Raw genomic sequence first — 20,716 nt, 5'->3', positions numbered from 1 at the left:
CTGGCGTCCCGGCGAAGGCCGCGCACGCACCGTCGGTTCCCCAAGATGGCGGCGGCCACCAGCAGCGAGAAGGGGTGCGGCGAGGCGCCGACGGGCGAGAAGCGTGGTCCTCTTGGCATCCCCGAGGCAATCTTCGTGGTGAGTCAATGGCTCCACTAGCCGGGCTGCTGTGCACACCGGCGGGGGATTGTAGAGGGAGGAAGGGACTGCGCTCCGGCAGCCGGGCCCGGCCTCCGTGAGGCGGCACCTGCAGTGGGGCCGCGGCCTGGCGGGCGGGCGGTGCCTGAGGAAGCGCGGGCGGCGGGCAAGGCGGCGGGGCTGCCCCTTACGGTCCGCCCCGCTGGGCTCTGGGGCTGCCAGCCCGGCCCCGTTAGGGCGGGAGAACTGCGGCGCCCACCCCTTCCCTCCCTGGGCCGCCCGCGCCCAGCGCCGCGGGTTTGTCTCCTGGTCCCGGCCGGCGATCTCGATCTGAGACAGCCCGTACAGAAGCGCTTCACTTGCCTGCAAAGCAGGCGGGGTCCTGTGCCCCGGGGAGGCAGGGGGTGTCTTAGTCTTGGGGTTTTTCACGGGGTGAATTTCTTGATTTGGATTCTCTCTTGGTGTTACTAACACGCTTTACGTTAAACTCAAATCCCCATTTTCGGCGTTACCCTATTATCTCCCTGGCCAACTCAGATGCCACTGAGGAGCGTGTTATGAATGAACCTCCACATGCTAAGTTACTTACGGCGGTTCCTCCTGCACAGGGCACAACGTTGTCGCTTCAGTGTCATCTCAGATGACGCCGTACCACATTCCTAGGACCTTTCCCTGCCTCTTCATCTCATAATCTGGCTCTTGACTGTTGATCAGAGTCACTCAGAAGTGACTGTGGTGTCTGACCAGGGTTCCTAACTTCTTGAAAACCAACCAATGTGTCTCTTTGGAAAACAGGCTGAACTTGTTTATGTAACTTTAAAAAGTAACTTACCAAGCATTTAATAATTCTGTTGACTCGTTGAGAGGAGAATTAATCAACTTGTACAGTGATGTAATGTCAAAATTGTCTGTTGTTCCTTTTCTGCTATAAGCTATCTCTTGGTATGCCATCTTGATTACTTCTTTAAGTTGTTTGATCCATAAGTATTGATCAGACTGGCTGTACCTGGTTGCTTTGGTGTCATCTTGAAATATCAGATCTTTGCCCTGAAGGCCTTGTTTATTATGCTGCTTTATTACAGAGATTTTTCTTGAACGTGAGACTTTCATGACTTGATACTTTTGGCATAGCTGTTTAGACTGCTGAGGTGTGGCAGCTCTTGCAGAAATCAATTGATTTGGTTGTTGTTTTGGTATTTGTAGGTGTAGTGCTTGTGCTATCTGTGTGTCTTACTTGGTCATAGGTCCTGGACAAACAGGTACAGGACGCTTGCTTTCAGTGCATCCCCATCCTACGTTTTCTTCAAGGTGTTTTGTCAGTTTTTGGGGTCTGGCCAATCTTCCTGGGGTGTAAAACCCTCGCTGCTAGTGGCTAACTTCCTTTCACCTCATTACAGGAATCTGATGTAGGCCAAAGCTCAAGGACAGGGCCATGGGCTCGGCTGCCCTATGAGAACCATGATAGGGAAACTTGTGGTCTGTGCTGACTGCAGAGGAGGTGGCCATCCTGGCAGGGAACAGGAGATAACCAACTGCATCAAATGCTTTGAAGGTGTCTGTCACATCTCCCATTTTCCTGCTGGTAGCTGTTGATACAGTTTGTTTGGTTCCACATTGTTCCCTTTCGATGCTTGTGTCTGAAGTATCTTGCGTGCTGTACCAAGAGACCTGGGAGTTCTGGGAGTTGTGGCTTTAGCTGTGGGCTTTTGTTCAGTTCTTCATAACCTTATGTGTGGGTCTAAAGCCCACTGAAGTTTTCTAAGGTGCTCTAATCAAATACAGCTCTCTCTGCAGAAGAGATACATGATGGTGATCTTGGAGTACTTGAACACACTTCTATTGGAAATGTTTTTAATGCTGGTCTGCTTCACAAAGTGGAAATACTTTGTGTCTTCAGGATGTTTTTTATTGCAGGCTTTTTCTTCAGGAAACAGATTTCCATTTCAAAACCATTGTGGACTGCAGTGATAAGTGATCAGTAAGTCTCTATCTGCATTCCCCCACCACGTGCTACATGGGTGGTCTTGCTGTGAATCTTGGCCTCAGTCGAGGATGTTTTCTTGGCTCAACACAGGCTCTTCAAACAGGTTATAGCAGATACTTTTTCACAGGCTCTGGATTCTTGTGCCTCTCCAGATTTCAGGTGACATGAAGGACTAACTCAGGGTTTTACTGAAGATTAAAAAACCACTCCAAATAGAACTTTCAACTCTGTTTTCTTCTGAGCTCTTCCAGATGTATCCAGATAAGATGCCTTCCTTAGTGAGAGGACAGAGGATGCAAATCAGAAACTGTCTCTCTTTTGTTATGTTCTCTGCATGTAGGCAATGGTAGCTCTCCACAGATGCAGAGTGGGTGCCTGCAGCTCTTTATATGGATCATCACTCAAAAGTTGAACGTAAGGCCCAGTGGGAATGTGGTATCCTGCTGTATTTCAGGGCTTCTAAAGGGTGTTCACGTGGCTTGGCTTGTGGTTTGCAAAGATTGTGTTACCTTTGCAATGTGCAACAAAGTCAGTTTTCTTCCTAAAAAGACAGAGATAAGTTTTGGCAGGTCCTTGCAGAATCTGCAGTCAAGATGCTGCATGACCCACCATGAAGTGGAATCCTAACAGCATTGTCACCTGACTCTGCTGCAAAGCTGTTCTGTTCAAATAAGTGACCGTGTCTCAGCCTTGTAGGTGGGTAAGATGGGCCAAAGTCCCAACCAGTGAGGCTTGGAAGATGCAGCTGGAAAAGCTGGGTGGTGAATCTGAGCCTGCCTTGCACTGGGGCATTATGTAGTGGGAAGACATCACCAGTATACAGAGCCCCTTGATTCTCAGCATCTTCATTTCAGGAGGACTTGGGTTCTGCCTTGTCCATCTGTAGAAGCAGACGTTAGCTGAGGCAGAGATGGGGTGCCAGGCAGTGTGTGAGGTGAATTGTTGCTCACCTGCTTTGTCTTGGGTGATGTGCCTGAGCAGAATAGCTTCCACAAGAGGGAGTTTCATTTCAGAATGTCCTCAGGCCTCACTTCTACAACACTTGCCTGAATCTAATCCTCGTTTCTTTGGGTTAAATCTTCTCTACAGGCCTCATCAAGAGGCAGCAATGCTTCTCGTCCTGTGTTGGTGAGGTTGCTTATGGTGTTCCTTGGGCAGTTAGTTTGAAACGAGGTCTCTTGGGTTCTGTTGCACCACCTAGATCATGCTGCCTACTGAAGTCTCTTGTGGAGTTCTACTGCAGATTTCCTTAGGGGTGAAGAAGGTGGGTGGCTGCTTATTAAGTTCAGTAAGTTCATAATAACTTTAAGCTGCTTTAGCCAAGAGATCCTAGGAGCCCTATTGAAGTGAACCAGATATGTCTGATACTACTTTAGCAATGTATTACAGGTTTTTTTTCTGATGTGAAGCTGAAGAGGCCTGTGGTAGGCTCCTGACAGATTTTACAGAGCTAGAGAGACAAATAAGGACAGAATTGTGGTCATCTTGAATTTACACAGGTAACTTGTTGAGGTCAGAAATGCATGGCTGCACTCTGGCCTGATGTGCCTTTCAGGAGGCTGAGAATGTATCCTGCAGCAGATGAACTGCTTCCTGGGAGTCTGACAGAGGTATTTGCAGAGGTCAGCATCCTTGCCTGTTAAGGCCTGTCTTTGCTGGCTACTTGTCCAGTTGATGGTAGGACTGCCTGGAGTTGTCCCTTAGAGATTTATAGTGCTTCCTGCTGACTACTGAAGCAGCTTTTGAAGACAAGCTGTTCAATACCACAAAGCCTGCTTGAGCAGATACCACAGTTACCCCCCACCTTTGTCTTTTTCTCTGCCACAACATGCTTGATCTGGCTGTGATTCTTTCCCTTCATCAGTTGTACCCTAAGCAGTTCATAATCTGATTAGCCACAGAGAAGCATTATCCCTGCGTTGCAGACAGGAAAGCAAAATTTAGCTGTGATCTGAGCATATCCATCCCCAGTAGGTGTCAGTTTACACTGGCCAGGACTGAAACCACCACCAGCAAGGTACTGGCAAATATGGTTATGAGATAATCCTTTCACCTAGAGTTCTGGAAAAAAAAAAAAAAGGAGGGATGGAGAAGTGCAAAGGTGACTGAGAAAGGAAACAAAATGATTTTGTTGGCTCCAGGCAAACCCCAAGTTTGTTTACATAGCAACCCTGCCTCTGGACTTAGCTGCAGTAAGATGATAGCATGACTGTGTCTAGGATTTCTGTAAAACTCTTCTAACATTGAGGGTTTCTTTCTCCCCTTAAAGGAAGATGTAGATTCTTTTATGAAACAGCCTGGAAATGAGACAGCAGATGTAGTTCTTAAGAAGTTGGATGAGCAGTATCAGAAGTATAAATTTTTGGAACTTAATCTTGCTCAAAAGAAAAGGAGGTAAGTCATGATCTTTGCAGAATTGAGAAATGCTTAGCACAGTTCTAATTTTGTGAAAAACCAAGTCTGGCTTCTTGTTACTATCCCAAGGAGTAAAAAGTGATGTTAGGAGAGGTAGTATTTGCAGTACTTTGAGGGAAGTCTAGCTTTTTGTCTTTCCTCTTCCTAATAATAACACACAGAAGAATTGGTGGCATTACTGAATTGGTCCTTAGCCTCTAAGGCAAAAAATACTGCTGTAGTCTCTTAATCTTGTCAGCCTAGTGTACAGAAAAATACATTGTTGTCAAACTACTACTGCACCAAGCATGTAACTGTTGGCTTAGTAACCTCATCTCTCTTCAGTAGCTTCAGTCTGGAGCTGAAGCCAGGCAAGAAGCACATTTTAAAAGCTGAAATCAAATCTTAAAATAATATTTTATTTAGATTAAATCTCTTCCATGAGCAAATACCCCTCACTGCTGCCAGCCAGAGGCCTGCTGTGGCAGCTGCTGCTGAGCGTGCTGGTGGCAGAGGAGGGTGGCTGGAAGGGCAGTGGGGATCCCAGCATCTCTGCTGGGCTGCTGCAGGGGCTGGACTCTGCAGAGAGCTTTTCACAGTGCCAAATTTGGCAGCTCTAAACTGTTCTGCTAGAACAGTTTGTGGACCTCAGAAGAAACACTTACTTTACCTGCAGCAGTTTTTCCTCTGTGTTTCTGTTGAGGTTTCCCTCTCCTCTGGGGAGATGAGAAATATGCAAGAGAACACCATTTTAGCAAGCAGGTATCTATTACTGTTAATGCATGTTTGTTCTAGTTTGGAAGCTCTATTGCTGGGCTTCAGAAAACCATGACCCTCACTATGGTAAGAGGCAGGTAGCTGAGATGCCTCTACATGCCCTACCTTTCAGTTGTAATCCTGGAAAGCTGTTAAGAGTTTCAAGTTGTAAAATGGGGTTTGCATTGTGTAATAAAACTGATCACTTGTTTAGGAAACTTTGTGTCTCTGTAAAATAATAAATGATGACTGTTGTTAATTCACAGGCTAAAAAGTCAGATTCCTGAAATTAAACAGACATTAGAAATTTTAAAACACATGCAGAAGAAAAAGGTAAATTATTTTGACTATCTAATGAGTATGAGAAAAGCTAACTGCCTTTCCACCCTAACAGAACAGATTGCAAGAAATGTTTTGGAGAGCACACTTAATATGCCTTTATAAATAACAGAATTGTTTTTAAAGGTATGTAGTACTTTTTGAAAGCTAGTTCCAAAAAGTTAATGTTAGTAATGCAAACTTCACCTCTAGTAATGTATAGACTGCAGCTAAGCTTTGACTTTCTCTGTGTTCCTTAGAAAGATTTCTATACTGCTTTTAAGTATCTTTCTTTAAATGCTTTGTTGTTGGAGCTTTGAGTATAATGGTGAAGTCATGTAGAGTTCTACTCAAAGTGAACACTGTATCAATGATTAAAAAGCAGGAAAGTGTGCTCTTTACTGTAACTTCTATGTCTTTGACATAAGTTTCCACTTAAAATAGCAATTTTAAGTTTTATCATTTGTCTTAAGGATTCCACAAATCCCATGGAAACCAGATTTTTATTGGCAGATAATCTCTACTGCAAAGCTTCAGTTCCTCCTACAGATAAAGTTTGTTTGTGGTTGGGGGTAAGTAAAATGGAACTTTCTCTGAAACTGTTTGAATAACTTAAAAAGGCCTATAAAAGACAGAGTCTGTTGCTGTCTCATACGCACTTCTAGTGGCCATGGTCTGTTGATGTATGAAGAGTGGAGCTTTGTCCTGTCAGCAGGGCAAATTAGATCATTTCAACTCATTAGTGAAGGTTCCACGTTTGATTTCATTTGGTGCCTGGACATTAAGACTTCAGGGAATTGTAATTTTGCTGGATTGTTCTTTCCAAAAGCATATTCATGAATGTTTTCCTTATCAGTTCTCTCACTTCATGGTTCAACTTACCATCATCCAACATTGACTAGGATGGGAATGTGCCCAACAAAATAACTGAGGTTTAGCAAGTAGCTTCCCATCTTCTCTACGTTACTTGTGTTCAGCATCGTGCTTTCCCTTGTCCTGCACCTTTGTGGGCATGGTGGGATTGCTGTTACTTACAGGGACCTGCCAACATTTGCAGTGGAATTTGCTAAACACTGCTGGGATCAGAGCTCAAACCACAGGTTCCTAAGTACTTAAGCCATATCAGGCTGGGATATCTTCTCTTCAGAGGCTTCCTTATATGTGGAGATAACCTCTTAATGTTTCCTCTGAGACTTCTAAATCCTGGATGGTCCCAAATTCCTGTGCTGGCTGCCAAACAAAACCACTTGGTTAGGACAGAAACGCTGACAGGAGCAGCATCCAGACTGTTGCTCCCAACCTCTCCCACTTATTTTCTGTCATAAAAAGATAAGATTTGTCTGGTACTGTTGCTTTTAGGAAACAGTGCAGAATTCACAAAGGTTAACTTCCATGGAGCATCCCAGGTTTATTTGGTTAACAGAGTATTACAGAAAGTTCATCCTATTGGTGGTTCACACAGAAAAGCTACAATGAAATGCCACAAACAGGTTGTTACATGTAGGTGTTCTTGGCCTTCTGCCTTTGTCCTCCTTGTTGCTCACAGTCTGCACACAAAGTGGTGCATGTTACTGGTGCTGGGAAATGGATGTCTTCCAGTTAATTGACAAGGACATTGCTGTATCTCACTCTTGCAGCTCTGTATAGCATTCCCTAGGATTATGTCTAGTAGTAGTATGTGGCTCTGCTCAGTGCACAGTTCTTGAGTGGACAAACCTTCATTGCTGCATCTTCATTTGATACTGCTCTTTTATCTCTTCACATGGCAGCTTCTTACTGAAGTAAAGGTTTGTAGATGAAAAAACACCACAGTGTAGGGTAGGACTTTATACATGCTATGTCTTTAAATACTGTAACAGTTGTTAATGAGGAGTGCCTGTGGGTTGTTTGTCAGTGCTCCACACAGAGATCCTAAGGTCACTCTTGAATGCAACAGAAGTTCTGGAGTTGTGTAGCACTTAAAAGGTGCTGCTAAGAAGCAGGAAGTTTCTTGCTTTTCAAATATGGAGAAGATGAGATGCTGATACCTGAAAGGCTGAACACAGTCCACAGGGAAAGCTATTGTTGCTTAGCTGTAGGAAGAGAACTTCTTTTAAGTCACTAGAGGGATTTGTTCCCCAGTTACTGAAGTGGTGGAAGCCTCCAGTGGGTTCTGACCTTGCTCATCCTGAATCTTCTTGTCTTGGCCTGTCAGGACAGCCTTTTTGTTAATGTGATAAGTGACAAATAGCATCCTGAAATAAGCCTGCTGTGGCTCATTCCTTACAATGCATGAGTAAAAGCATTCCTCAATCTTTCTTTCTTTAGGCCAATGTGATGCTTGAATATGATATTGATGAAGCTCAAGCTCTGTTAGAGAAGAATTTGTCAACAGCCACAAGAAACCTTGATCTTCTAGAGGAAGACCTGGACTTTCTTAGAGATCAGTTTACCACTACAGAAGTCAGTATCCTTTCTTTGCTTTACAAGGGAAGAGCCAGCATTCAGGTAATGAACAGTTTGCTGACATGTTTTTATCTTAGGCTGCCTGCCCTAAATATTCTGTAGCACTCCAGTAACTTGCCTGTTTTTAGCAGTGAAATAGGACACACTATTTCCAGACCTGTGTGTTAGATGGAGCAGAGCTTCTCATTGTGATTGGGTCCCCTTGAAACCTCCTGCATGACTGCAAAGCTAGACTGGGAATGAGCTGGAAGTATGGATCAGGGCTGTGGGTTGATGGCCAGGTGGCCATGCCAAAGCAAAGCAACTCTTCCTTTGCTTCTAGAGTGAATGGATGTTCTCTGGGCTATTGCTGATGGTACCTGATTCAGCTACAGTGTTTTCTAAGCAACAGAAGCCCTGCTTCCGCAAGCTTGAGGCTTGCTTAGGCTTTATCTTACTCTTTTTTTCCTCACCAACCACCTCGAGGGTGCAGGGTTTTTTTCAATACCTTAAAACTATTTTAATGATGATGGTAGCCATCAGCTGAAGCTTTAGATACAGTAAATGAAGGCACAACAAGTCGTATGTTCAAGTTGATACTATCTCTGTGGTGCAGGAAGCTGTGGGTGCCTGGAATAGACAGTTAATAAAGGCAGGTTGACTGAAATGAAAAGAGTAGCTGTAAGTAAAACTAAAATTGTGTTTCTCTGTTGGGTGTTCAGAGGATTTTAGTAAATGCTGTTAAGTGCTGCACTTACTAGCAGCTACCAGAATTCCTGGGTGTTAAGGCTTTGCAGCAAGTCAGCTCTTTCATTAAACAGTTTCTATGTTGAGTGTTAGAGGGAAGTCAGGTGTGGCCAGCTGTATAACCTGCTTTACTCTCAGGTCATGTCTTTCTCTTTCTTGAATGCACAAGCTGTTTCCTTAACTCCACACCCTCAGATATGGCTAGAGTTTATAACTGGGATGTAAAGAGAAGAAACAAGCAAGACCCTTCCAAAAACAAAGCATAGTTTTGCCAACTTTAAATGTGGTTTCAATTTCCAATTATTTTTTATTTAAACACCCCCAAAGTTCATTCTTAAGGGACTGAGCTACTTCAAGCATTTCAGTAAATGGTAAAAATATATAAAAACCAATGGTGAGCACCATTTTATTTATTTGTAACCTCAAAATTTGGTTTCATGCATGCTTCATGAAATGAGTTATTTGAAAAGGCACCACACAGTCCAGCAGAGGACACAGTATTTTGATCAGACCAGTCTGGCATAAAAAAATTTCTGTCTGAAAGCTTGTCTGAAAAGTTGAGGGGCATGTATGAAATGGAGTCTGACATTGTAGTGGGTCGAGGTGATGCAGGGGTTTGTTTTTCATCTCTGTACAGCTGATGGAGTTAACGTCAGCATGGGCTGGGAAGACACACAGCTGTAATGTTCTAGGAAACAAAACAGGCAGTGAAGTCTTGGATTTTGTTTCAGTCAGTTAATTGGCAGCATCAGCCTGCAAGCATTCCTGGAGATCCACTTTGGATAAACCTGTTTTTAATAGTTATTGATTAGTTAACTGCCTGTCACTGAACTCTCAGCACTTTACATACCACAGTTTGTGACTTGTCTTCAGAGAAGTAAACAGCACAAGTTATGTCAACTGCAGGTGATCTCCCCCTATTCTTTTTCATACATGTGCACACCTTGCTTAGTTTTGTAAATGGGTTGAACAAGGACATCCAAACACTGACAGCCTGTAAACAGCCCCCTATATACCATCCCTTAGACAAGATGTCCAGTTCCAATGTCTTAACACTGAGCCTCCCAGGTGGTGAAATCTGTCTTAGGTGAGGATGGTTTACTGAAGCACGACTTCTGGTGTTAACGGTGGGACTATTTTTTAGGTTCTCATGAAGCCTTGCAAGATTGTTGCCTTTTACCTCCGCAGTTCCTTTCTAAAATGAAATGCTCAGTGGTGATGTCAGTGGCTAATGTTCACATTCTGTGACAGAATACAGGTTTTGCTGCAAAATAAATGCAAATCTTAACTGTTCGACCTTCATGTAAGAAACAATATACCTGTAAATTTTTTGTACTTTTATTTCATGATATTAAAATAGTAAAACTAAGCAGTTGTGGCAAACACCTGTTTTTGTGCATCTTTCTTTGTGGGAGAAGGTCAGGACTCTGATGCACGGTATAACTGGGGGCAGGGGGGTGAAAAAAGTCAGTTAAAGCAGCAGAGGGGAAGTGTAGCTACTGCATGCTGAGTGGAGTGAAACAGAGACTGTGAGTCAGCATGTCTGAATCTGTGAGTACCAGTAACTGGCAGGACAGCACAGCAGGGTGCAGGAGTGACAGCTGCAGGGATAGGCAAATCCTTACTCCCAGTTACAGGTAAGTACCCAGACTTGGCTCATCCATACCTTTCCTGTTTGTTCCATCTTTGGCTGTACAGAGGAACATTGAGATCTGATGTAGTACTTCATCAACAGGTAGGTGCCTGCTGCTGCACTAAGCTGCATGTGAGGCTAAATAGACCACAGGCTGCTTTTCTCCTTTTTCAGAGCATCAGCAAAGACAGGAAAGGCAGCTGCAAACACCTCCTGATTTCTCTTGCAATTTTTTTCTTCAGTTTGTATTAATGAGATCCCACTGGGCTCTAAAGATCCCTCCCTCTGGTTGGTCCTAGGGCAGCAGCCGCCTGCCTTTGTTGCACACAATGAAATGACAAGTTAAGCATTTCTGCACCAGCAAAACAAGTCCTGTGTGCAACTGCCAGTGACCTAATGCTGGGAGCAGGGTGACAGCATGGGATCTGGAATAGCTCAGTGAGTCCAAAAGGTTTCTGGCTTCAGGGGGATGGGAGATGGCTGTGGCCACTGTAACTTGTTTGGAGTGGTTTTTTAAACTTGCTTGATACAAAATACAAAACAAAGCAAAACCAAAGCTCATGAACAGGAACTCAAGCTGCCCTGATCCTGAGTCTTGTCTAGGACTGCTCTGGCCTTTGCTGTTTAGTCTGAGCAAGCACAGATGGGCAGTTTGCAGAAGCTTCTTCAGCCACTGTGTCATTAGTCCTGCCTGATGCTGAGAAGGGCCTGCCGAGGGGGCCAAGGTTGGTTTTGGCAGGAGCCGAGATTTTATCTGTTGGGTTTTGGTGGTGATTTGCTTGGGGTTTTTTTCAGAATAGTCAATGTTTCTATAGGCCTGAGCTTTTTTCTCTGCAGGGTAGCTGGCTGACTCTGAAGAGCTAAGCAGCGGGGCTTGGCCTTCAGTGGATACTGCTGCAAAGAGCACCCGTTTATCGCTGGGCGCAAGTTATGGCTGCGGCACAGGAGCAGTCAGTAGGTGATGGAGAAAGAATGGGCAGGGGGAAAGAAAAAAAAGCCACCAAAGTTTCTTTACAAGTTTTGAATTTCACAATATCACATAGTAACCATTTTGCTAAATACAAGCATATTTTCAGTCACAGACAGCTAAATACAGCATTATTTTCACATTTCATTACAGTGCATAACAGAAAGCAAGGAAAGTGTATAGTATGCTTTTATTCTGGAGGTTCTGAGCAACTTGAGTCTAACATGCAGATTGTTTTGAAGGTGTGGTACAGACCACAGAAAGTTAGCTTTTGCCTTTTTTTTTTTCAATTTTTGTCCTAGAGTAAAAGAGCTCCTGACCTTTATCCTGTGAAAGGTATCACCCTCTGATTTCTCTAAAGCCTTCTTGCACTAGAAGTCAAAGCATTAAAACCAGCTGTTAAAAAAAGAATTCTCAGCATGTCCTATAAGTGCTTCATCTTAAAAAAAAAACATTCCAAATTTTGTACAGATGAATCTACATTTCCTCTATTTTAATAAGCTGTCTAGAAAATGCAAGGAATTAGAAAAAGATGTAGATAATGATTTCTCTATCATTTAGTATAACCATTGATCACCTCTAAGTAGTTAGGACTGTGAACATTTTCTTCTGTCCTGTTTCTCTTCAGAATTATGACACTCGTGGTTTTAAATTGAAAGGTTAGTCTGAAGGCCTGAATGCACTTAACAGTTAGGCTTTCTGGAATTTCTCTCTAGGAGCAGTAAAGGGGAATGTCCCAAGCCCACTAAGTAAAATATTGGTTGTCCTGTGAAAAGTGATCTTTCTTCTGCTGGCCAGGTTCCTGCACAGAGAATTACAGGATTTTACTATTGCTAAAACATCATTTGAGCCAACTGCTGTTAATGCAGCACTCCAGCCTTGCTCCCCTCAGCTACACAACCCACAACACACCTCCTGAACAGACAGTCAGAGGCTGAAGACACTGACACTTCCAGACTTGTTTGTCCTTGCCTTTGTGAAAATACAACTAACAGACCTGGTCCAAGCAAACCTTGTGCTTTCCACTGGCATCAGCTCGTGAGAGCCCATGGCAGCCAAGCTCCTGCAGTGCTCTCTGCATCAATCTTCTCCATCTTTGCTCACCTAGAAAGAGATTTTGTAAAGGGATTGTTTGTTTTTAATCTTCAGGGTATTCAACCACAACTGAATCTGCCAGGAATTCAGTGGGCTTTTAACACAAGGGGTTTGATACAGTTCAAGACTATTCAAGAGCACTCAGGGCTTAGCAGTGACAAACTAAGACCATTGCCCCCTGTCCCTTCCTCAAAGTGCCCTCCCAGCAGGTGCAATGCTGCTGCTGCTCCTCTGCAGAGCCCAGGAACTGAATTTGTTCCTAGAACCCTGAAAATAAAACTGTTTTTTATTCTTTAGGGTTGTAGTTGTTGTGTTGGATTTGATGGGGGTTTGGTTTTGTCACAGCTTTAATATGAAAACCACAGTGGGGGGGGTCTGGGGGTCTTCATACAGCCCTGCCCATGTGCTGCAAACCATGAGAACAGATTTAAAGGGAGAAACAGTCTGAACTCAACAGCACATGACAAGACCCACACTTTTACACACAGGGTAGCTTAACAAGCTGCAACAACTATTTTATTCTTCCCTGCTTGAAGGCCCAAAATCAAACACTAAAGGCTTCCTGTGGTTTTTTTACCTAATCCCTCCTTCTTGCCCATTAGCAGTTTGAAGTCTAAAGTTTGCAAACTTGAGGTGAACAAATAACCCACTATATTTTGTTTGGTTGTTTTTAATAGGCTGAGCTTCCCTAGTTTGCTCCAGGAGCACAGTTACCCTGCTGCACTTCAAAAGCTTAAAGTAAAACTTAGTGGAAGCAAAGCTTTTAAGTGGTGAATGGCATTCCCAGAAAACATCCACTTACATACAGCTTTCCTAACATGGCTACCATCCCATGATGACCAACCTGAGATGGATCCTCTTTTGCCAAAATAAAACATGGAGGAAAACAAATGTTACACGGGAGGTTCCTTCTGTGGCTTTCCTTTCCCCTGCTCGGACACTTCTGTTGTGTTCTTCCAGAAATGCCAAGAAAGAAAATGACACTTTTAACAGCAGAAAGTACTGATGGAAGCTGTTGCTTTTCCATGCTATTTAGCTTTTTTTAAGAGCAAATTTCACCTTTTAGGATGTCTGATGCACCTGAGTTAAGCTTTTCAAGTTGTTTTATTTTCTGTTGGGTTTTCCCCCACCCAGCTCCTTTCCATTCCTCTCTGTGACCTCGCTGGTAGGACATCCAAAAGGTCAGCACAGCACTGTTACCAAGACAGAAATGTTGGTGTGTCCCACCTGGCTGCTCACCCCAGCCTGAAGAGATAATATAGGAGGACATGGTTCTCTCTATGCTCTTGATCACTTAATTCTATTGGCAAGCCCTGAACTCAGGGTACTTTCCAGGTACTCACCTAGGCAGTAAATGCGTAACAATGCATTGAATAATTACTACTGGAGCAGGAGTTCCACTTAGAATCCCGGTTCAGCACAGCAAGAAAAGCACTATTGAGGGGGGAATAATTTACATTTTAATTACCAATCAAATAACTATTAGTAGTTCTCCTCTTTAAATCCCATAGAATATTCTTTGCTATCAAACTAGGTTCAAGAACATAAGAAAGACAGTTCAGAAGTGTGCATATCATGTCAGTAAACTTCTCCTGTGGAGTGGGCCTCATAAGGAGACCATATCTGTGCTGCCTTTACCCCTTCCTGGAAATAAACAGCTGACACAAAGATGTCCTCTTTCTTTCTCTATGCCCATTGTCAAACCACTAAAGTATCCACGCTGTGACTTCAATACCTGGCATGGAGCTATGGATTCTCTTAAAAGAGGACATGTACAGTACCCTGGCATGTGCCAGCCCATTCGACTCTCTGTGAACTCTCTCCTCTTTCCTGCAGCCCCTCATTTCTCCTTCCTGCCTGCTTACAACATCTACATGCACCCTCACTCACTCTCCTGTAGGTTTGTAGCCCCCAGTTCTGAAAGGTTATGTGGAACAGACATTTCTTTCCCCAGGGTCTGTTCTGGTGTCCAAAAGAACGTGGGAGGCTGTTCACAACGGGAGCGTTGCTCTGCCTTCTGTCACACTGAGTTCACTTAGTAAAGTACATTTGGTTAGTAGAGTTCATCACCACTTGCCTCACTAGAAGAGCTCAGCACAAACATCTCCTATCTGATTTCACTACTTCTTCTGAGGAGTGCACTACGTTTGGGACAAACCCACTCTTTACCCCTTCCCATCCCTCCTGGATTGAAATGTCCCCCCTTTTAACAAGCTCGTATATATCTCGAGTCAGATCCGTGAAGGCCTTCTCCACGTTAATGGCATCTCGAGCTGAGGTCTCAATGTACTTCATACCATATGCAGCAGCCAGTTTCTCCGCCTCGTGCCTGGTGACTTGCCGCTGCGTGTCAAGGTCACACTTGTGACCCACCAAAACAAAGACGATCTGGTATGGCTGGACATGCACCTTAGTCTCCTCTAGCCACTCATGGACGTTCTGGAAGGACCTGCGGTTTGTAATGTCAAAGAGGAGGAGTCCACCAACTGAGTTCCTGTAGTAGGCTCTGGTGATGGACCTGGAAACGAAAGAGCAACAACAGAAGTGTAAGTCACAGCTGTTTGGGAAGAAGGGCAGCATCAGTTTCAGGACACGTTTAGTTTATTTCTTTGTGTCTTCTGATTTTTTCATTGAAGCCAAAGGTAGCCCTTCTGAACCTGCCCCTTGCTTAAGAAAGCAGCATTCCCACCACCTCTGCCTTGCAGAATCAGGTGCAGAGCAGGCCATTCAGGCAACATGTCATTACTTTAAGCTTGTGCTCTGTAGAGCTTGTCATTCGAAAAGCTAGCTAACCTTGGCTTAAAGAGTTCATCCTTGGGCAACTGCCCCACTGATTTAATACATCTCTGTTCAAAACCCTGCCACCGTTTTTGGTCTGTCCTCTATCATGGGTGCTTTTGCTGTTAGTCTAAGGAGTCCTGTTCCCTACCATGAAGTTCTCTGAACACCTTGTCTAACCCGTCAGTTTAGAAGCAGTGTAACAAATGAAAGGACTCATTTGAGGCCAAGCACTTGCCCTCCATAAAAACAGGCTACAGACTTTTAAGTTAGACCATGGGGCTGTAACTCCCTTCCAAAGCTGAACACCCACCAACCCCTACAATTTCTCTCACTACACCACTGATCAAAGTGTGAGCTAATATGAGTAGCCTGTCTAATGCCTCGAGTAACAGCAAAGCTACACAACAGCTTTCTAGGGGAATCTGCTTTAATGTTGGCCTTGTTTCTGCCAAATACTGAGAGTAAACAGTAACCAGAAAGACCCCTGAACCACAAGCTGAGACACTGAGCACATCTCCCACAATGCTTCTGAGTTCAAGCTTCAGCACAGGCAGAAGCAGCACAGGGAACCAGCTAACACAGAATGATGACACAAAGCTGGGACTATGAGGCTGAGCAGAGCTACAGTTCCATGACTACTACGCGTGGAAGACCCAAGAAGCTGTAAAACTGGTGTTTCTGCAAAGTCATGGACTCCTTCTTAATCCAGAAGCAATAATCAATTTCAGTCCCTGGAGAAATTCAGACTCAGGCCTGAGCTTCCCTTGCCAGGAAAAAATGCAAGCACTGCTGCATTTTTACCTTGGGACAAGTCCTCCAAGACTGTTGTTAGGTCTTATTTGGTCCTGAGGTGTATTTATCTGGTGAAACTGCTCCAAGAAAGGATGAACTGGAGTTTTCAAGGATTGCTGTTTCAACAGACATGCAGTGATGACTAAAAATCCACAGCTAAAACTGAAGAAAGCCAGGGGAATAAAAGATAGCTGGCTGCATTTGGGTAATTTCTCCTCTCCCAATTATCTGGATGAAGGACAACAGTAGCTCTGCACATTTGGCACCAAGGGAATTAGATCTGCCTTTTGCTATCTAGCCAGCTGCACACAGATACTGGTGCTCTGAATTCACCCCCATGCTGTCACAGGCATTTCTGCTTCTCCCTTGTGTTCCATGCCATCAGCATTGGCTCCTCCTGCCAACACCAACAATGCCTCAGGTACTTCTGAAAGACATGACAGGATCTAAGCTGAATGCTGCTCTGAGGTAAAACCAGGTGAAGGTCTCCATGCCTTTTCTTGAAGCCTTTTCCACAGACTTTCTTCCTTTCCAGCCTGCAGGCAGCAAACTATTGCCCTCACTCTACACAACACTCACCAGCTCCCAGACTCCAACCTTCCCTCCTGCCATCCTCAAACAGGCTCATGCAGAGCATCGGGGCATTTGCACATATCTTGGCCAAGTTTTAACACAGAGGTAGTGCCTCTGCCTGGGAACTCTCCCCTGCTCTGTACCCAAGGTAGAGACTTGGGGTCCCTCTTGACTGCGGGAGTGCTGCTGGCTGGAAGGAAACAGCTCTTCTGTAGGTGGTGGTGGTACACAGCACTGGAGAGTGAGGGCTGCACATGCTTTTGCTTTTGTTACTGTTATACAATGTCATGTTTCAGACAAAGGAAAAACAGTATCTGAGCAGGGCAAAACTTGCTGGATGCAGGAAAAATTGCTCCAGAGCAGCCTCAGCACTGCTCCAGGCAGCACGTTCTGGGGCCTGATCTGACAAAACAGAACAGCATATGATTGGCTGTAATTTACGCCTTGACTGCTTCTAATTTACAGAGAGTGAAAGAGCTCACAACAGGAGTCAGGAAGAGCAGAAATGTAGCACAGCTGCAGACCAGTAGCACAGCTGCAGACCCAAGAATGCCAACAACGTGTCTTCAAACTAACTACAGTGATTTCTTCCTTGGGGGGCAGCTGTTAAACTATGCAAAGTAGACTGGAAATGATCAAATGAGAGAACTCTGAAAAAGCAGAGCATGTTCTTCAGAATTTCCTTCTTAAGAAATCCCCTGTGCAATGACAAAAGAGTTTAAGGGTTCTGGAGAGCACCTGCACCATGCTTCTTCCCTATGCCCACAAGTCCGAGAAGCTTCAGCTGATTCCAGTAACAGCTACATCTTGCCTTTTGCCAAGAAAACGAGCTTGCAGCAAGAGCCCAAGAGCTGCTGTCCTTAGGGGGCACAATTTGAGCCAGGGCTAATGGTGATCTGAAAGGGATAAACACCAAATGGATTTTTTTTGCCTGTTTTCATACTTCAGAGTGCACCTCAAAAGCACCTGTGTTTGCTCACACCCCTCTAGTTTTTCACGTTGGGAATTTCACTCTGTGCTTGGGCAAGGGCATTTCAAAGTTGTGAGGTTTTTTCTGCCACTCTACCTGCTTTTGGCTGCTGCTGCCCATAGCAGCAGTGCAGCCTGCCCTTGTGCTGAAGGTCGCCTGCTCATCATGCTTACAATCTGAGCGCCAGTCAGGGTCAACCCCCAGCACTGAGGGTAAGCAGCCCCCAGGGCCGCAGGCTTCTTAGTGTGTGAAAGAATGGAAATTGAAGAAATCCGACTGGTTTTGCTCATCACAGCAAAAGCAGAAGCAGGGAACAGCACCCAGGCATGTTCTCTACGGACCCAGCCTGAGACCCAAAGCTGGAAGCTGATGCAACTGCAAGCTGAAGCACCTCCTCTCTCAGCAGAATAAAGCGCCAGCTCCTCACTGCAAGGCAGAAGGGAAAGCTGTCAGCGGCTAAGGACTAACTACTGCACACGCTGGGCCACAGGCCAGCATTACAGATGTAAAGGAAGGTGGTGAGAGGTGTGGGGGAGGTTTCATCTAGTGAATGAAACCAAAACATTCCTCAGGCAAGGCTGAAGTAGAAGCTATGTGAAGCTGTGCAGATATACAAAGGAAGGAAACTGCTCCTGGAGAAAGCAGAATGAAGCAGCAGATGAAGGCTAAAGATGCATTAAAAAATACAAGCACGTAAGAGGCAGGGAGCTGAGGGTACACTCACCCCTTCCCAATGGGCACTGTGTGAGCAGCACACACATCTTGTGACAACACCAGCCCTCTATTTAGCTGGGGCCCAGCCTGCTCGAACCGCGACTGCTGGTTTTACTACTGAGTTCTGTGGGATTACTACTGAGCTCTGTGGGAAACTTCTGGTATGGTCTCACATGGCACCTTTCCTTTTCCTCATCGAGTCTTCATTAATACTGCCCGATTCTCTCAAATGGTCTGTGCCCGAGCAGCGCTCAGCGCGGCACTCTCCAGAAGCACCCTGCGCAGACCAAGGGTATGTCCCGGCCTTTCTCCATCGTACACCGGCTGAGCTGCTGCTGTCGCTGCAGACAATCAAACCACATGTTCCATTGTATTTAGCAAGCCTCAGCCTCCCTGCTCTCAGGAACATCCTGGTTACTGCCTCTTTGCACCAAGGGGGAGAGCAGGCGCCGAAATGCCGAGCTGCACCCTTCGACGCACAGCTTTCGGCTCAGCGCCGGCAAACAGCCCCAGCCTCAGCACTCCATCGGGCTCCAGCCCCCTCCCCAGCGCTACCGGGGATGCTCCGCTTCACCTCCACCCTACACATCACATCACCCTACACATCCTATACACCCTACACGCGGCCGTTTGGGGTGACACGCACAAATCCCTGGCACACGACGCAGGATGCTTTCCCGGCACGCTTTGAAGGCAGCGCTGCTGCGAAAAAAAAGGGGAGGGGGAAATTTAAAAGGGGGGGGAGCGGTCAAAGTCGCAGGTTGTCCCTTCTTTGTCTGTCACCAAACGCCTCACCCGGCGGTGGGGGCCCGGCACAGGAGAAAGGCGCTGGCCCCTGCCCAGCAGCTCCCGGCCCCGCGCTGAAAGAAGGGCTGCCCCGCGGGCTACCTGGCTCGGCCCGGCCCGGTCCGCCCACCCCAATGCCGCCGGTCTCACCGGAACCGCTCCTGGCCGGCCGTGTCCCAAATCTGCAGTTTGATCCTCTTGCCCGGTTCGATCTCCACCAGCCTGGAGAAGAAATCCACGCCCACCGTGGGGTCGGAGATCTGGGCGAATCGCCCCTCGGTGAAGCGGCGGATGAGGCAGGACTTGCCTACGGTGGAGTCGCCGATGACGATCAGGCGGAACTGGTAGAGCCAGATGGCCTCCATGCTGCCGCCGCTGCCTGCCTCAGCGCCCGCCCGCTGCCGCCGCGCCGCCCATGCCCGGCCCGCGGGCCCGGGGGCGGCCACCGCCGCCGCACCGCTCGCCCGCAGGGGGCGCGCCGGCAGGCCGGGAGGCGCAGCACCGCTAGGCCGGGACAGCGGAGGTCCGGGGTCCGGCGGTGGCCCGGGCCTGGCCCCCGCTAGCGGAGCGCGGACGGGCCGGCACTACGTTGTGCGCCGCCGCCGCGCCGATCAGGCGGGCCCCATGACGAGCAGCGCAGGCCTCTCGCCCAGCACCCCGCTGCCCCGTCACCGCCGGCGCATCCCGCCGAGCCCCGGTCCCGCTGCTGAGTACCGCGGCGCCGGTGGGGAGCCGGCCGCCGCCTCAAGCCCTGTCGGCGCGGCCCCGAGCTGCGACACCAGTGCTGGGGCTCCGGCCGAGGGTCTCTCCCCGCCGCCGCCACGAAGCCCGCTCTCCCCACTCCGCCCGCTGCAGCGCCCTCGCCCCTCCCGCTTCCGCCGGTGCGGGTGCCGGTGCTGGGCTGCGGGATAGAGGCGCGGCCGAGCACGGGGCGCGCCGTGATGCAATGGCGGCCGCGCTCTACCGCACTGCCGGGAGGAGCCGCCACCCCCGAAACGCGGCCGCTGCGGGAGCCGTGCGGGGGCGGAGCGGGGCGGGACCGTGCGGGGCGGCGGGGGAGGCCGGGGGGAGCCCGGGGCTTACAAGCGCGCGGGCCTGCAGAGAGCTGAAGGGATCCCCATTGTCTGTGGGGAGCTAAAGGCTGAGGGAATAAGGCAATGGGGAGTCGGGAGCTGAAGGGATCCCTAGTAGCTATGGGGAGCCCAGGGCTGACGGGATCCCCAGTGGCTGTGGGGAGCTTGGGGCTCAGGTGAGCCTAATGCTGAGGGGAAAACCTGGTGTTGAGGGAATCTCCAGGGCTGCTTAAAATGGAAGGGAGATGTGCCCAGCGTAAGGCCAAGGGAGAGCTGAGGGGTCAGGGAGACCTCTAAACCCAGGGGAGCAGTCCAGTGCTAACCTTTCTCAGCTCTTCTGCAGGGTGAAGTGGGTTGACCAGGGCATGCACCACCATTCTACGTTTTAAAACCAAGTTTCATTTGTGGAGAAATTCAGGCTCATCACCACTACATCAGTGGCTTCATTCCCACTTGCATCTCAGGAGGTGAGAACAAGTACTCTGGTGCTCTTGGAGGGGCTCTGCTCTGCACCACCCTGGGTACTGGGTCACCTGCACCATGTGAGCCTTGGCTGGAAAGGGACAGTAGT

General features: G+C 47.1%; 2 protein-coding genes across 10 annotated transcripts; one reads left to right on the top strand and one right to left on the bottom strand.

Moving 5' to 3' along the window:
- Positions 1 to 10,144, top strand: VBP1 (VHL binding protein 1). 2 transcript variants are annotated; one of them, XM_068152070.1, is made up of 6 exons: positions 1 to 138; positions 4,396 to 4,516; positions 5,539 to 5,605; positions 6,064 to 6,162; positions 7,898 to 8,036; positions 8,957 to 10,144. In XM_068152070.1, the coding sequence occupies exons 2-6, from the start codon at positions 4,410 to 4,412 to the stop codon at positions 9,025 to 9,027; spliced, it is 483 nt and encodes a 160-aa protein (XP_068008171.1). In that variant the 5' UTR covers positions 1 to 138; positions 4,396 to 4,409; the 3' UTR covers positions 9,028 to 10,144. The 2 variants fall into 2 exon arrangements, with proteins under 2 accessions (XP_068008171.1, XP_068008172.1); XM_068152071.1 differs by having other exon boundaries at positions 2 to 138; positions 4,392 to 4,516.
- Positions 6,112 to 20,026, bottom strand: RAB39B (RAB39B, member RAS oncogene family). Of its 8 annotated transcripts, none has more exons than XR_010988966.1 (3): positions 19,223 to 20,026; positions 12,359 to 14,974; positions 6,112 to 7,777 (listed from the first exon to the last, which is right to left on the bottom strand). XR_010988966.1 is itself a non-coding variant. In XM_068152072.1 (2 exons), exons 1-2 carry the CDS (start codon positions 19,435 to 19,437, stop codon positions 14,548 to 14,550), a joined length of 642 nt encoding a protein of 213 aa, XP_068008173.1. In that variant the 5' UTR covers positions 19,438 to 20,026; the 3' UTR covers positions 11,387 to 14,547. The 8 variants fall into 8 exon arrangements, 1 of the variants encoding a protein (XP_068008173.1); XR_010988965.1 differs by lacking the exon at positions 6,112 to 7,777 and adding an exon at positions 11,387 to 12,163; XR_010988961.1 differs by lacking the exon at positions 6,112 to 7,777 and having other exon boundaries at positions 11,387 to 12,465; positions 13,301 to 14,974.
- Between the last annotated feature and the right edge of the window lie 690 nt (positions 20,027 to 20,716).

The sequence above is a fragment of the Melanerpes formicivorus genome, unplaced genomic scaffold (genome assembly GCF_026170545.1).
Source record: "Melanerpes formicivorus ecotype bairdi unplaced genomic scaffold, bMelFor1.0.p_v2 SCAF_22, whole genome shotgun sequence".
Lineage (NCBI taxonomy): Eukaryota > Metazoa > Chordata > Aves > Piciformes > Picidae > Melanerpes > Melanerpes formicivorus.
Note: the sequence above shows the minus strand (reverse complement) of the source record. Positions and strands in the feature narration are given on the sequence as shown.